Below are 16,169 nucleotides of genomic sequence, written 5' to 3' on the forward strand. Positions count from 1 at the left end.
CGATTTTCTCTAAAACGGCTCCAACGATTTTGATTAAAGTTATACCTAAAATAGTCATTGATAAGCTCTATCAACTGCCACAAGTCCCATATCTGTAAAAATTTCAGGAGCTCCGCCCCATCCATGCAAAGTTTGATTTTAGATTCTTAATTATCAGGCTTCAGATACAATTTAAACAATACAATTTTGAGTGGAAAAGATTCAGCATGAGAATCTCTACAATTAATGTTAAGTAACATTTTCACCTAAAATTAAAAATAAGTTCGAAATTCGAGAAAATGTGATTATCCAATTGCAAACTGTTGGCAACTGTTGATTCTATTAAATGATTCACTATGAATAGAAGTGATAGCAGACCTCGTGTGTCTCCAGCGTTATTGCTCTGTCACCAGCTGGCTCAAATCTTTGAACACTAGCGTCAGGTGATCAATTTTCATAACGGCAAGGAAAGTTGTGTGAGTGCGCCACACCAGATTTTTGTCATTGAGTATACACCTAACTGGATGAATACTTCTTGTACAAATCAATTCGTTTTATGAATTCGAAAAATTGTCATAATTCTTTTGTAGCTCTATATATAGTGAGGTCCACGTTATAATGGCAGTGGATAAAAATAGGAGAACAGCTTTCCCGATTCTCTGCCTTCATTAATTTCATTTCTAAATTGTCAAAAATAGATTTGGCATCGTTGCCGAGCTAGAAAAGAATAGTACTACCTGCTTTGTGGAATGATAGACAAATATAGCAACATCAAAGTTAATCAAATACTGTCATTATAACGTGGACCTCACGATAGTTACACATCATTGTGCAAAGTTCCACTTCCGTATGTGCAGCTATTATTTAGAAAACAAAAAATTGTAAGTTAAAATGGCAGATGTAAGAGTAACTGAGGACTTTCGGAGAGTTTGAAAATGATATAGAAAAATATGTTTTTTACCTAGGAACAATGCCCTAGAATATTGGTAGGAAGCTAGGAAACACTCTGTATATTGGCTTTGAGCATCTATTGATCTGCACTCAGATAATCATATAAAATCACTTCGTCAATCAAGCCACAATGAAACATGTTCATTGAACATGAAAATTATAGTTTCAACCCTTCCCCCCCCCGCCAATGGCGTGGTTATCAAGCCCAAAAGTTTAAAGTGGTATCATATAATATGATAGCTGTAGACTTGTTACATCGATTTCCATCAAATATTTCTTGAATACACCTTCCCTGGGGGCGGCAAGGGACCTACAACTCTTCCCCCCCGCTGACGGCGTGATTATTGAGCCCAAAATTTGAAAGTGGTATAATATGATAGCTGTGGACTTGTTACATTGATTCCAATCAAATTTTTCTCGAATAAACAACCCTTCCCCCCGCTGACGGCGTGATTATCGAGCCCAAAATTTGAAAGTGGTATCATATGATACTTTAGACTTGTTCCATCGATTTCCATGAAATTTTCCTTGAATACACCTTCCCTGGGGGCGGCAAGAAACCTGGTTACCTACTACCCTTCCCCCCCGCTGACGGCGTGATTATCGAGCCCAAAATTTGAAAGTGGTATCATATGATAGCTGTAGACCTGTTACATTGATTCCAATCAAATTTTTCTCGAATAAACAACCTTCCCCCCGCTGACGGCGTGATTATCGAGCCCAAAATTTGAAAGTGGTATCATATGATAGCTTTAGACTTGTTCCATCGATTTCCATGAAATTTTCCTTGAATACACCTTCCCTGGGGGCGGCAAGAAACCTGGTTACCTACTACCCTTCCCCCCCGCTGACGGCGTGATTATCGAGCCCAAAATTTGAAAGTGGTATCATATGATAGCTGTAGACCTGTTACATTGATTCCAATCAAATTTTTCTCGAATAAACAACCCTTCCCTCTGCTGACGGCGTGATTATCGAGCCCAAAAAAAATTTGAAAGTGGTATCATATGATACTTTAGACTTGTTCCATCGATTTCCATGAAATTTTCCTTGAATACACCTTCCCTGGGGGCGGCAAGAAACCTGGTTACCTACAACCCTTCCCCCCCGCTGAGGGCGTGATTATCGAGCCCAAAAATTTAAAGTGGTATCATATGACAGCTGTGGACTTGTTCCATCGATTTACGTCAAATTATTATAAAATACAACTTCCCTGGGGGCGGCAAGTGACCTGGTTACCTACAACCCTTCCCCCCGCTGACGGCGTGATTATCGAGCCCAAAATTTGAAAGTGGTATCATATGATAGCTGAAGACTTGTTCCATCGACTCTTATCAAATTTTTCTGGAATACACTTTCCCTGGGGGCGACAAGGGATCTGGTTTAATACATTAACCCCCCCCTCCCCCGGCCTATAATGTTTTTCTCCGCCTGCAGCGTAATTATTAAGCCCATAATTTAAAAATGGTATAGAATGAAATCCCACAATTCGCTCTATCGAATGACACATTCATCTTCAAGATCGCTATCGGTGATCGGTGATCGGTGATGGTCGCGGGCTAACCGTGAAGCTGGCCCGCCAATATATAAACCCCATTTCCGGTTGAGCCCAATAATTGAAACTTGGATATTCTGGAAGCCCAAAAAAAGCCCTATATATTGGCATATGTTTCAAATTTTGGTCTCGATATGGTGGGGCCAGCTTCACGTTTGTTTCAAGCGGAGCAACTGTTCTAGTGATTTCGGATTGTGCCGGGAGATAGCGTTCCTACTCATAACAGTTCTTGCCGCGTGGGCTTACACAAGTTATTCACTAGAAATCACTACTTCTTGTAGTACTGTAATTCTAATCCTGAGATGAAATGGAAACAATAAAAACATTTTCTATTAAAAAGAACGTTAAGACACTATACTGTGGTTAAAAAATGCTCAATTATCATAATAATATAGATAAATCACTGAAGAATGATCCTGTGTAGCACTCTTCTCTGATTGTAGTTGTTCTAAATGCCGACAGATAGCATACAAGCACATACAAGTTTGTACTCGTGAAGGCTAGTGTCTGTCTTCTCCAGTAGAGTGCGTAGAAGCCTTGTTTGTTGTGCAAGTTGTTGCATTTTTGTAACTATACAGTGAGGTCCACTTTATAATGGCAGTGTACGATTGACAATACTGTTGCTGTCCTTTTCTATCATACAAGAAAACAGATACTAACAGCACTATCTCTCTCTAGCTTTGCAATGTTGTCTATTTGCCAGAATATTTTATATTTACTTTTGACAGTGACTGTACAAAACTGAACAAACCATATTCTCAGCTGCCATTTCTTTTCTTCATTCTATCAAAATACTTGAGTACACAAGTCGTATAATTGATTAATAATGTATTTTTGAAACAATGAAATAGTATTTAAACATTATCTTTTGAGAAACACATTAAAATACCTGAAATGACATTTCAAAAGTTGATAACTAACCATCCTAGACTTCATCCATGCTTAAGTTAGCCTACACGTATAGGTTAGACCTACTCCTACTGGTATAAATAATATTAAAAGGTTATCTCAGAATTATTTCCATTGAAATTACTTATTTGAAACAGGATTTCTATTCTTCTATTATTTTAAAAGGAAATTGGAATAGAATGCTCACCAAATAGCTTAGTTTTGAAAATCAGATTGTTGTATCACAGCTTTTTAAATTAGCCGCTATTTCAGGTTTGTATAAAAATAAAAATCTGATCTCAGTCATGAAAGCAAATTTTTGAATCAAATTATGAAAAAATATATTTTCTTGATCAATTTGACATTAAATTGATTATTTTCTATGAAGGAAATGATAATTATTATTAGATTAAATTTAATGGATGAATTGAGTAACAGCTGTGTACAGTCAGTGGCAAAATGGAGAGACTTGGCAATGTTTTTCACCTATCTTTCTTCACTGCCATTATAAAGCTGCGTACAGATATACGCGCCTCCAACCCGCTCAGTGCACGCTCCGCCCTCGTTCCGCATCGGTCCGCCTCCACACTGCACTGGTACCGATCATGGACGTTATGGGAGATGTTAGCTCTTCTCGCGTTCCACTGTTGCTCCCCGGTCGATCATCAATCGCTCTGCTCGAGTGACGTTAGGTTGCGGAGCAGAGCGAAAGTCTGTACGCACCTTAACGTGGACCCCACTATGGCTATTCTGTGACTATAGTGAGGTCCACGTTATAATGGCACTGTTTGATTAGCAATGAATGGTTTTGCTATCCTTGTCTTGTCTATCATTTATCATAGCGGATAGCACTATCTCTTTCTCGCTTTGCTCTGTTGCCAGATCGTCTTTTAACAATGTAGAATTAGTTAGTAATTAACAAAATCTTTCATCGTAATTATGAAAATTCATTATTAAATTATTGAAAAATATAATTTCTTGCTTAATAGAATATAATTTATTATTTTCAACGAGAATAAACAGTTGATATTATATTACATCAATAAACCTGTATCAGCTACTGTCTAAAGAAGGTATTGACAAGACAGAGGCAACGTTTTTGTCCCATCTTTCTCCACTGCCATTATAACGTGGATCTCAGGTACGTGGTTTTACGGACATACGTAATTATTCAGTACAAATTCCCTGCAACATTCATACATTTTTTTCATATACCTTTCGAGATAGGTACCCGAGCCTTGAGTGTGATATTTTAGAAAAAAGCACGTTTGCCTACAATTTTTTGCTTTTCTTGTCCTCTTATCTTCCTAATTGATGAAGTCCATGCTGTTTATGAACTCATGTAGCATAAAATTATCTTTAATTATATATTATTAGCATATCCTCCCGACCGTTGCAGCAGCTTTATTGTTGAGTGTGAAATCTTCACTTTTGCATCAATAGATCAATTGACAGAAAAACTCAAGGGAAAGTTTGAAACCCAATTTTTGACTTATCAGCTTTGTTTGGACCAGTTACATATATCAAAGGTCCTCATCCTTACCTCTTAGGCTACTTTCACACGATAAGAGACGTGCAACTTGAACACTGAACAGTGTTCACGTTTTTTTGTCGAAGTACATTGAGTCAAATCGTGTCTTTCACATGGTGACCCCTAGCCAGGAACCTCGTTTTGTCACGTCTTTTCCCCTTGAGGCAAGCAGAAACCGGCTTGCATCGAGATACTAGCGGACAAATCGTCGCTTTCACATGGTGATTCTACGTCTCTCCGGTCACCACTTTCTCTCAAGAACTATCTTTCTTGGAAATGAAGATAGAAAGATTCTGATTTCGGATTTGGATTGAGCGACCCCAAATTCTTTTAAGCGTATGTCCCGTTTTCGAAAATATCCGAAAACAAGGAAGTTATGGCTGTTTTTAATAAAGCTTTCTATTATAACATAATTATACGGTAAAAACGAACAGGTACTGTACTATACAGTACGTATGAACTGTAGCTATTATAATACAACTTACACTGTATTCGTGTAGGAAATTTGGTATTCTTGATTTCTGAAAATAGCCCAAAATAAGGGAGTAAGATAACTTTGATAAACCAAAGTTCCTTGAAGAAACATTAAAAATTAAGTCTTAATTTTACGATTTTAGTCTTAGACTAAAAACGTGTAACAAATATCAGATTACTATTCAAGCTATCAAGCTTTTCATAAATTTATTTGTCTCCTCATGGCAGAAGGTTTGCGCCCAACGTTTTCACTTGAACATTTCTGTGATTAAATTGTGATAGAACACATTATCGTATTGATCTTCTAAATCCAGTTACATGTACATCGATTCTCGTAAAATTGATTTTTTACCGTTACTATGAATTCTAACAGGTTCAGCACAACTTCTTAAATAACATTATGTTTGATTCAACAGAATTCATAAGGACGACAAAACATCGAACAACAAAAAAACGCTTTCTGAGTAACTGGCTTTAACAAAGCATGGCTTCACGAAATACAGTACGATAATTTAGAATAGTTGGTACAATGGTTATGCTTTTCACATTATGGCAACACTGAGGATTTAGCTCAGCGACTAAAATCGACAAGCCATGATTATGTTAATCTTACTCATGATACAAAGTATCGAACTGCTTTGTACTATGCTAAATGGTTTTCTTTTCATTCCATATCATTATTTAGTAAAAATAAAACAAGATTCCGGTTTCAAAAGCATCAAAGTCGCCAGGCTGGTCTGAACTATTCATGACTTTTTCAGTATGCATTATCCACTCAGCAGTTCTTATACACAGACATCACTACTTGGAATGGCATGACATTTTCTATTCTTTCAATTCCTATTATTACCATAGATCGATTCAGATCAGCACAATGTTTATACTGTATGTTCATAATAGATTTTTCTGATTGTTAAAAAGAAATAGTCAATAATTGCTGGGAATTTAAAGTGATATTCAACAATTTGAACCTGATAAATTGGATTGTTGAATGACAATTGAAATTCAGTGAAGTTTACTGTACAACATTCCTTTTCCTTCTATTTTATTGGGTGATGATTTATGATTTCATATTTGGATTCATCTTTTCATAGTTCAATATTTTTTTGTAAAACTAGAACTTTTAAAAATTGAAAATGTTTATGTTTAAACTTCTCAGGTGTTCAAAAACTTCTTGAAACCTTTGCCTGTCCCTTTGTGAGGCAGGAGTATTATTATCTTAGTACATTTACTATATAATCATATGATAATGGAAAGCTATATTAAAAACAGCTATAACTCCCTTATTTTCGGGTATTTTTGAAAATGGGACTTACCCTTTAAAGAATTTGGGGTCGCTGAATCCAAATCCGAAATCAGAAATCTTCTATCTATATTTTTAAGGAAGTTAGACTTTGAGAAAAAGTGATGAGTCATACTTTGAGCAAATGTCGGCCTAGTTGTTAAGGTGCGTACAGACTTTTGCTCTGCTCTGCAACTGAACGTTACTCCAGCAGAGTGATTGATGATCAACCGGGGAGCAAGAGTGGTTCGACGAGGGAACGCAAGATCTAACATCTTTCGTAACGTTCATGATGGGTGCGTGGGTGGAGTGACTGTGGTTCGGTGGTGGTACGAGGGCGGTACGAGGGAGGAGCGTGCTCGGTGCGGGTTGGAAGCGCAAATATGTGTACGCAGCTTTAGATCTGTCGGCTTATTCGTAAGATCCCCATGTGAAAGCACAGGAGAGCTGCAAAATATGAAATATGATCTTCAGTAATATGATCTTCCAGGAGCGAGGACTCTGCCGTGTGAAACATGAGCAATTCACTTTTAATCAGCTGATGCCAAGCTTTTTATATCTATATCTTATACCGTTTCCGTAAAAATACAGATATAGTGAGCTGATTAAAAGTGAATTGCTCATGTTCGCGGCGCCTATATCTGTACGCACCTAACGCTAAGAGCACGCCTAATTGTAGCCAGATTCGATGGTGAACTCTGGTGTCAAATTGTGAACATTTCATATCAAAATCCTTAGCATAATCAATCATTCAACTTCAATTCATTTTCTCCACTCAAATAAATTGATTCAACCGTCAAAATATTAACCATTATAATTATTTTATATGATTTTGTCATTGCCATCTCGATCCATGGTTAACTGTTCCAAGGAGGATAATAAACTGTTCTAATACTCTGTTACAGAATGTAGTATCTGTTCCATTTCCAAATTACTATAGAAGTTTGGAAAACATTATTATACAAGCACTACAGACCTTCACTTTCCAGTCTTATGTTTTGTTAGGACCTTATTATGAAATGAAAATGTAATTTTATTAAGTATATTGTTGAGTGTTTTTCGAATGTGATTATTGAGTTTCTTATCTAAAATATTAAAAAGTGAATATAGAATTATCTTCTTGCTAATATTGCTGTAATAGCCAGTCTTGAGCTGTTCTTGAATTATCGAAAGATCAATTTTGTCAGTCAAATCATATTTGTTCATTTCAGCATGGTCGTAACAGCATGTTTTATTGCTTGATGACAGGTTTATTGCATTTTATCAAAATTTTAGTCTCCTAATTCCTCCATCAAACAAATTTATTCCTATAGTGAGGTCGATGTTATAATGGCAGTGTACGATTGACAATACTGTTGCTGTCCTTTTCTATCATACAACAAAACAGATAGCGCTATGTCTCTCTAGCTTTGCAATGTTGTCAGTTTACCAGAATATTTTATTTTTACTTTTGACAGTGACTGTACAAAAGTAAACAATTCATTATCAGTCGCCATTTTTTTTTCATTCTATCGAAATACTTGAGTACACAAGTCGTATAAATTTAAAATGTATTCTTGGAACAATTAAATAATTTTTAGACATTACCGTATGAGAAACACAAATTAAAATACCCGAAATTACATTTTAAAAGTTGATAACTAACCATCCTAGACTTCATCCATGCTTCAGTTAGCCTACACGTATAGGTTAGACCTACTCCTACTGGTATAAATAATATTAAAAGGTTATCTCAGAATTATTTCCATTGAAATAGGATTTCTATTTTTCTATTATTTTTAAAAGAAATTGGAATAGAATGCTCACCAAATAGCTTAGTTTCTGTTGTTTTGAAAATCAGATTGTTGTATCACAGCTTTTTAAATCGGCCGTAATTTCAGGTTTGTATTAAAATAAAAATCTGATCTTAGTTATGAAAGCAAATTTTCGAATCAAATTATGGAAAAAAATCCTTGATTAATTTGCCATTAAATTGATTATGTAATCAAGGAAATGAAAATTGTTATTAGATCAAATTTTATGGGATGAATTGAGTAACAGCAGTGTACAGTCAGTGGCAAAATGGAGAGACATGGCAACGTTTTTCTCCTATCTTTTTTCACTGCTATTAATTCGCAATGTATGAAACTTAGAAATTAGCGTTCAAGTAGGAATAGGAAGTGATAAAAAGGTAACAGCTAACAAGAACCGCTATCCATTTGCTACAGTAGCGGTTACCAGGTTTAGTTGGTAGCCCTGTCTTATCACTGTTTCCGCTATCAAAGTCTGCTTGTAAAATTGGCGTTATTTAGTCACAGTATACATACAGTATGGAAACTTGGGTAGTACCCTGTTGCAAAAATCCGTCATCTTGTTAGGAAGCGCCGCATTGTAACAGTATTGATGGTAGGTTCGGATCACTTTAATGATCCGGATCAATTGATCTCGTTCACTGCCACGAGCCAATCAGAAGACCAGGATTGGAACTTCCCAAGGTCAAGTGACGTGTCTAGTTTTTGCGCCATGTAAAAATCATATAGGCGTTTTATTGACAGTTTCCATTCTGTACCTATTCTGTGATTTAGTCAACTCGTTGTAGGGTTGCCACCCGTACTATATAATAAAGTATTGTACTTTATTTGGAGGTCTTGTACTTTATACTTTATAAGCAAGATAAAGTATGCAAAAATACTTTATTTTGCTCAATAAAGTACTATATAATAAAGTACGAGGAAATCAAAACATTTTAGGTTATTAGAGTGGCGGAAACTGTCAGATTTCAAATAAATATACATTTTTACTGATAGAAAGTAACAGGTAGCAGGTAACAAATGGAACGGAACTGCTGATGAGTTCAAGAATTTGTATAAAGTGGTTTCATATTTACTCTCGATTCCTGCCACTTCAGCATTTGTGGAAAGGGATTTTTAGGTGATGAGTGGAGAGATGAGAGGAGCGAAGCATCTTTGAATCTCGTATGAAATTAACTACTTAATGATTATTTCAATTTGAATGTTGATTGCAAAGATGCTTTGCAACTCTTCACCAGTAACAACGAGTTATTGATGACGGCCAAAAGCAATAAGAAATATGTTTTCAAGAATAATTAATTGATCTTTTATTGAATTTAAAATTCATTATTGATTTCATTAATTCATTACACTATTAAACTCATTCGTATTTCATCATATTCTTGTATTGTATTTTGAATATTCATTCAAAATTACTTTATTTGCATGGGCTACTTATAAAAGTTATTAAAAACACATTTTAAAAACATAAAGTACCCTTTATTTATTTTATCCAGGAGCACATTCAAGCTCCAAAATAAAAAAATACTACAATACTCAATAATCAGGCTTGTGGAGCACTTGATAGAAGAAAACCATAAAATATATTGAAATGAATGCTAATATGAAGATTTTAAACGTAGGAAGCAAAAGCAGTAAATTAAATGTAAAAGAAGATTTTAATATGAAAATTACAGCAAATGAATTAAATAGTCATAAACTAATAAATATCATTGAATTTGATTTAGACAATCCCATTTTTGATAAAATTATACAACCAAGAAATAGAGCATATATGGAGGATTAATATGTACATAAATTAGTCAATACTTTTGTTACATTTTGATTATTCATTATAACTTGAAAATTGCTAAAATAAGCTGAAACCGGTCGTTCTTTTAAAATATTCTAAATATATTTTATATAAATAAAGGGTGCTTTATGTTTTTATGTGTGTTTTATGAATTATTCAAAATTGTATTTTGAGAAGCATAATTATCAGGCTTTGTCAAAGGGGTGCAATTTTTTTGCATTAATTTTCATTATCTCGTGTACCTCGAATTATTTTGCAATAGCATAGAGTTTATTAAATTTTTGAAGAGTAACAATATTATGCATTTTTTCAAGGCGTATAACTTACATTTTGAATTTAGAAGACCAACTCTAAAACATTTTTGGATTAATTAAAATAAATTATATGTTTTTTTCTATAATAGTAGCCTATACTATACAATTCTTCTGTATGAGCGTGTGCTTTGTAGCAAATAAAATTAATTTATCTATTTAATCATTTATTATTATTTTCGTCATACCAGTATGTAATCAATAACTTTCCAAGCTATCATTTCTTATTTGGATAAATCGGATAATAATAGATAATTACATACTATAATAATTATAATAGATTTTAATAGTAGTCAGTGATATCCAAGTCAATAATGTGTATTCTTGTGAGTATATAAGAATGCCACATTGAATTATGCGGCCTTTTTGAATATACAGGTAAAAATAACATGTACTTTATTTAAACCTAATGTACTTTATTTTTAGGCCTGTGATTACCAATGTACTTTATTCTTCACAAAAAAAGGTGGCAACCCTAACTCGTTGCGCTAAAGGTATGACGGTTGTTTAGAAGTTGCATTTTTACTTTCCTTGCCCTATTACCATAGTTAAGGAAAGTATTGCTTTCCCAAAAAAATTAAGGTACCCTTATTTCAAGTTTTCTATACGTTTCAAGGTCCCCTGAGTCCAAAAACATGATTCTTGGATGTTGGTCTGTGTGTGTGTGTGTGTTGTGTGTGTGTGTGTGTGTGTGTGTATGTGTGTGTATGTCTGTAAACACGATAACTCCATTCCTAATTAACCGATTGACTTGAAATTTCAAACTTAAGGTCCTTATACAATAAAAAATTCAATAAAATTCCATTCAAGATGGCGGAAAAAATGGCGGATAATTACTAAAAAACCATGTTTTTCTCGAAAACGGCTTTAACGATTTTCTTCAAATTTATACCACGGATAAGCCCTATTAAATGACATGAGTCTTATTTCTGGGAAAATTGCAGGAGCTCCGTAATATTCTTGAGAAAAATGGCGGATAATGACTAAAAAGTCATGTTTTTCACGATTTTCTCGAAAACGGCTCTAACAATTTTTCTCAAATTTATACCATGGATAGCTATTTATAAGCTCTATCAACTGACATGAATCTCATTTCTGGGAAAATTGCAGGAGCTCCATAATATTCTTGAGAAAAGTGGCGGATAATTACTAAAAAATCATATTTTTTACGATTTTCTCAAAAATGAATTGACCGATTTTTTTCAAATTCATACCCTGTATAGTTATTTATCAGCTCTATAAACTGGCATGAGTCTTTTTCCTGGGAAACTAATGGGGGTTCCACCCCATCCTTGAGAAATGGACTGTCCGACTGTGTAACCTCCTTCTCGTGCATGAGGTAGGTAGGTGAGCAGTTTATAAAAAAACACATAGTCAAGATATTTCATCAGTAGAACAGCTGTTTTGACGACTTTGAAAAAAATCATCAAATTTCACAATTTACATAAAGGAAAAAGTACTCTGAAAACAATATTATAATATAGGCTACACATAACTACATATACAGTAGTCTGATCGTAGTTTCAAATATGTTGCCGTCAATCGTAATTATGTTATTCCCCTAAATTATTCTCGTTTAAGAATGAGGCTTATAGTTCAATGATCAAGGAAAGTTGTGTGAGTGTACCACACCAGATTTTTTCATTTTTGTTTACACGCTTATATGTTGGGAACAGTGCACTACACACCGACATGGCTAACCATTCAAAAATGAAGAGTGATTGATTTGTTTCAAGTTTTGTCTATCTTTTTGTGATATATTTAACAGTTTTCGCGATATATGCTTTCGAAAGTGTGAGATCTCCAAAAACACAGGTTTTTATTCAACAATCTGCAGTTTCAAAGCTAAGCTAATAAGAAATAACTCTTCAACAATGCTTCGAAAAAATGAATATGTTATTTAATCGTAAGATTGAAGAGCATTGAATTATCATCAATTTCATGTAGGCCTATCATTTCACTTTAAGCCTTCCTTAGCAGCTCTATTGTTGGGGGTGAATTCTTGAATCTAGCCACAATAGATCACTTTTGTCAGAGAAATTTGAAGATGATGTCAGGAGCCCAATTTTTTACTCTGCAGCTCTAAAAAGATATTTTAGGACCTTCTGTTCAAGATCAATCAATCCTATTGATCCAATTATGATCATAATTTTAATGTAGTAACAGGAAAAGGGGTGGAAGATAAATTTTGACCCCGCAATTCATTTTAGGGTAGTAAGGAGGTGAACATATCAAAAGTCCCTTCCCCTCCCCAAATGTGCTAAGGAGTTGATTTTGACACAAAGGTGGGGAGGGGTAAATTAGATATGTTTACCTCCTTTCTACCCTGAAATGAATTGCGGGGTCAAAATTTATCTTCCATTCCTTATCTTTATACCCTTTTTTGAAAATTGATTATCTAGATTAAGTCTTGACTACAAGTAAACTCAACCCTACTCTCTTTTTATGTTTTATAGTAATTAATTTTGATCCAGTTTGTTATCTGCATAGCTGTAAATGAAAATGTTGTTGACAATTTCAAATTGTGTTTTTATTATGAAAATGTTGTATTGTTGCAGACACAGTGTCACAGCAGCAGGCGTACTTATTCCTGGAGACCATTTTGGAGGAGACATCGGACGACCTGCGCAGTGAGTCGGACTACTCGGGACCAGCAGGCTGGCCTGACACCGACTCTGAGACCGAGAGTGTCATCCATGTTGCACCTCTTGGTGAGTACTATGCTGATTGGTCCAGTAAGATGTTCAAAGTGGCTGTCATAAGTTTTAGAATCAATCAATCAATTTATTCACAACCATAAAAAATACAAAGTCAAAAAACAATATATAATAAAAAAATTACCATAAAACAGTTACAGTAAATATAACACAATTGAAAATAATACGAAATTGCTAAAATAATGTGGTGTGCTGGAAAAAAAGGAAAAAATACCTTGCCAACTATGGTTTCTCATGTGAAAGGTGTGACAGGAAAGCGAGAGAAGGTAGGCAGGGCTAAATGTTTTTTTACTATATTATATGGATGATTGCATAGTACTCCATGACTCCGATAAGTCCAAATCTAAAGACACGTGGAGAAAGTATAAAAATCATGTACCTGCCAAGCAGTATATATTTTGATGCACCGAATAGAATTTTGATTAATTGAACAAATATCAATTATTGCAGAAGTAACCATTGCACATTAGAGTAGGCCTTCAATAAGCTTCTGAATCTTGAGGCACTGGCAATAATTGAAGGTTCAGTATCTGAATCATGCACAAAGTTTTCTTCCTTTTGTATAAAATATTGCATTTTTCGAAAAACAATAGAATAAATACGTGATCCATGTTTGTATAATACATTATATACTCGGTCATTAATAGGATAAAATCAAAGACACCAGGAAAATTCAAGGTTTAAAAATCATATAACGAGAATCTTTAACATTATTTATATATTTTACTGGCGGTACAGTATTCAAAGATCTGGTAATTTTCAATAGTTGAATACCAGCCATACTATTTGAGCAATAAAGTACACTTCATACTGTGTACGGTACCCTACAAGTGAGGATTGATAGCAATTTAATTATGCTGTAAGCTGGTGTTTTAATTCGATTTCTTTATCAATAAAAGTCTCATTCGAATTGGAATTTGATGTTACTCTATATCAATGATGGGTAATGTAATAACATTATGACTTTATTAAATTGGAAGGAAACGAGGGATCATATCGTCCAAAAATATCTATAAGATTTTGAGAGGAATATAATATTATTGGTATTATTTTATAGTTTAAATAGGGTAATAAACAAATATCGTATGAAGAGTTTTAATGTGAATTTTTATTTATTATGAATAATTATATTCATTTTTTGTATAATGCATATTTGGACAGTGCATTTTTGTGATTTTTACTTTCCTTGCCCTATTACCATAGGTAAGGAAAGTATTGCTTTCCGAAAAAAATTAAGGTACCCCAATTTCTGTACACGATATCTAATCTCTCAGTTAACGGAATGACTTGAAATTTGGAACGTAAGGTCCTTACACTATGAGGATCCGACACGAACAATTTCGATCAAATGCAATCCAAGATGGCGGCTAAAATGGCGAAAATGTTGTCAAAAACAGGGTTTTTCGCGATTTTCTCAAAAACGGCTCCAACGATTTTGATCAAATTTAAACCTGGAATAGTCATTGATAAGCTCTATCAACTGCAACAAGTCCTATATCTGTAAAAATTTCAGAAGCTTTGCCCCATCTATGCAAAGTTTGATTTTAGATTCTCAATTATCAGCCTTCATATACAATTTAAACAAAAAAAATCAAGTGGAAAAGATTGCGCATGAAAATCTCTGCAATTAATGTCCAGTAACATTTTCACCTAGAATTGAAAATAAGCTTGAAATCCGAGAAAATGTGATTATTAAATTGCAAACTGTTGGCAACTGTTGGTTCTAAATCATTCACTACGAAGAGATAGCAGATTATAGTGTGTTTCCAGCGCTATCACCAGCTGTCTCATATCTTTGAATAGTAGACTTGAGATGCGCGAGTAAACTAGCGTCAGGTGATCAATTTTCTTAACGGCAAGGAAAGTTGTGTGAGTGTGCGTGCCACACCAGATTTTTATAAAAGTGTTTGCATCCTTATTTTGACTATTTTTATCAAAATTAAGGAGAGAAACAGTGTTGGGTTTATTCTGTTGATTCACTCCCAATCACATTAAATTGATATTGTGATTGTGGAATGAAATAAATGAATAATACTACAATTACATGAAGGTAGAAAATATCATACCTAAGCAATTACACGTAATTGAATTATAAAATACTTCTTGAGGAATACTTCCATATACTTCCATACTTCCATATTGTTTCAAAGTAGAATAAAATAAAGAGTATTATTTATAATGACAAAGAAAGTATTGTGAGTGTTCCACACCAGATTTTTGTTTTGTTTTTATTATGAGTCTCAGTTGAAGAAAATATTGAAAAGTATATATTCAGTTATGTATATATATGTACAGATTCAGTTATTGTTCTTCAAATCTTATTTATTTGCGCATGAAGACTCATTATTGATCATTGAAACAATAGAGCAATTGATTGATTCAGTTTTTATTAGTGCAGTTGACTGAGCACAACTCTATTATTATTTAAGAGATGAACACATGATTCAAAATTACATGGCAAAACAATTAGTTAGAATTTGATATTTGTTTGAGTTGATTTGAACGGCTTCTCAATTCTATGATAAAGTATCTCGAAATGTCATTGATCAAATGAATGAAAGATTGGTGCTCTCGGTAATGATGATAATAGTGCATTTATTGTGGGTTATCTTGCCAAGAAAATTATTGAGCTTACACATTTCTGTAATTACAGCCATAAAAAATATTTTATGAATGCATAATAATAACGTGAACACATCAGACATCAAATACTATGTAAAACCGGCAACACCGCTTCAATTTATTACCAATTAAGTTGGTTTTTATTAGCTAGGTTGTCGTTGTTCAATGTTCAGCTCAATGAAAGCCAGCCAGCCCTCTTCTATGCAACTAAAATATAAGTGGATAGGAATACTATTTCGTTATGTTGCTCTTTAAAACCATATTTTTCCATTCCATG

At 34.1% G+C, this 16,169-nt stretch overlaps 1 protein-coding gene across 1 annotated transcript in view; it reads left to right on the top strand.

The window, feature by feature from the left end:
- The window catches only part of LOC111043315, a 299,604-nt gene that overhangs the window by 128,794 nt on the left and 154,641 nt on the right, over positions 1-16,169 (top strand). The window contains exon 3 of the mRNA XM_039431910.1: positions 13,112-13,264. Coding sequence (XP_039287844.1) covers positions 13,112-13,264 — 153 coding nt within the window. The remainder of the gene's footprint in view (positions 1-13,111; positions 13,265-16,169) is intronic.

The sequence above is a fragment of the Nilaparvata lugens genome, chromosome 7 (assembly GCF_014356525.2).
Source record: "Nilaparvata lugens isolate BPH chromosome 7, ASM1435652v1, whole genome shotgun sequence".
Taxonomy (NCBI): Eukaryota; Metazoa; Arthropoda; class Insecta; order Hemiptera; family Delphacidae; genus Nilaparvata; species Nilaparvata lugens.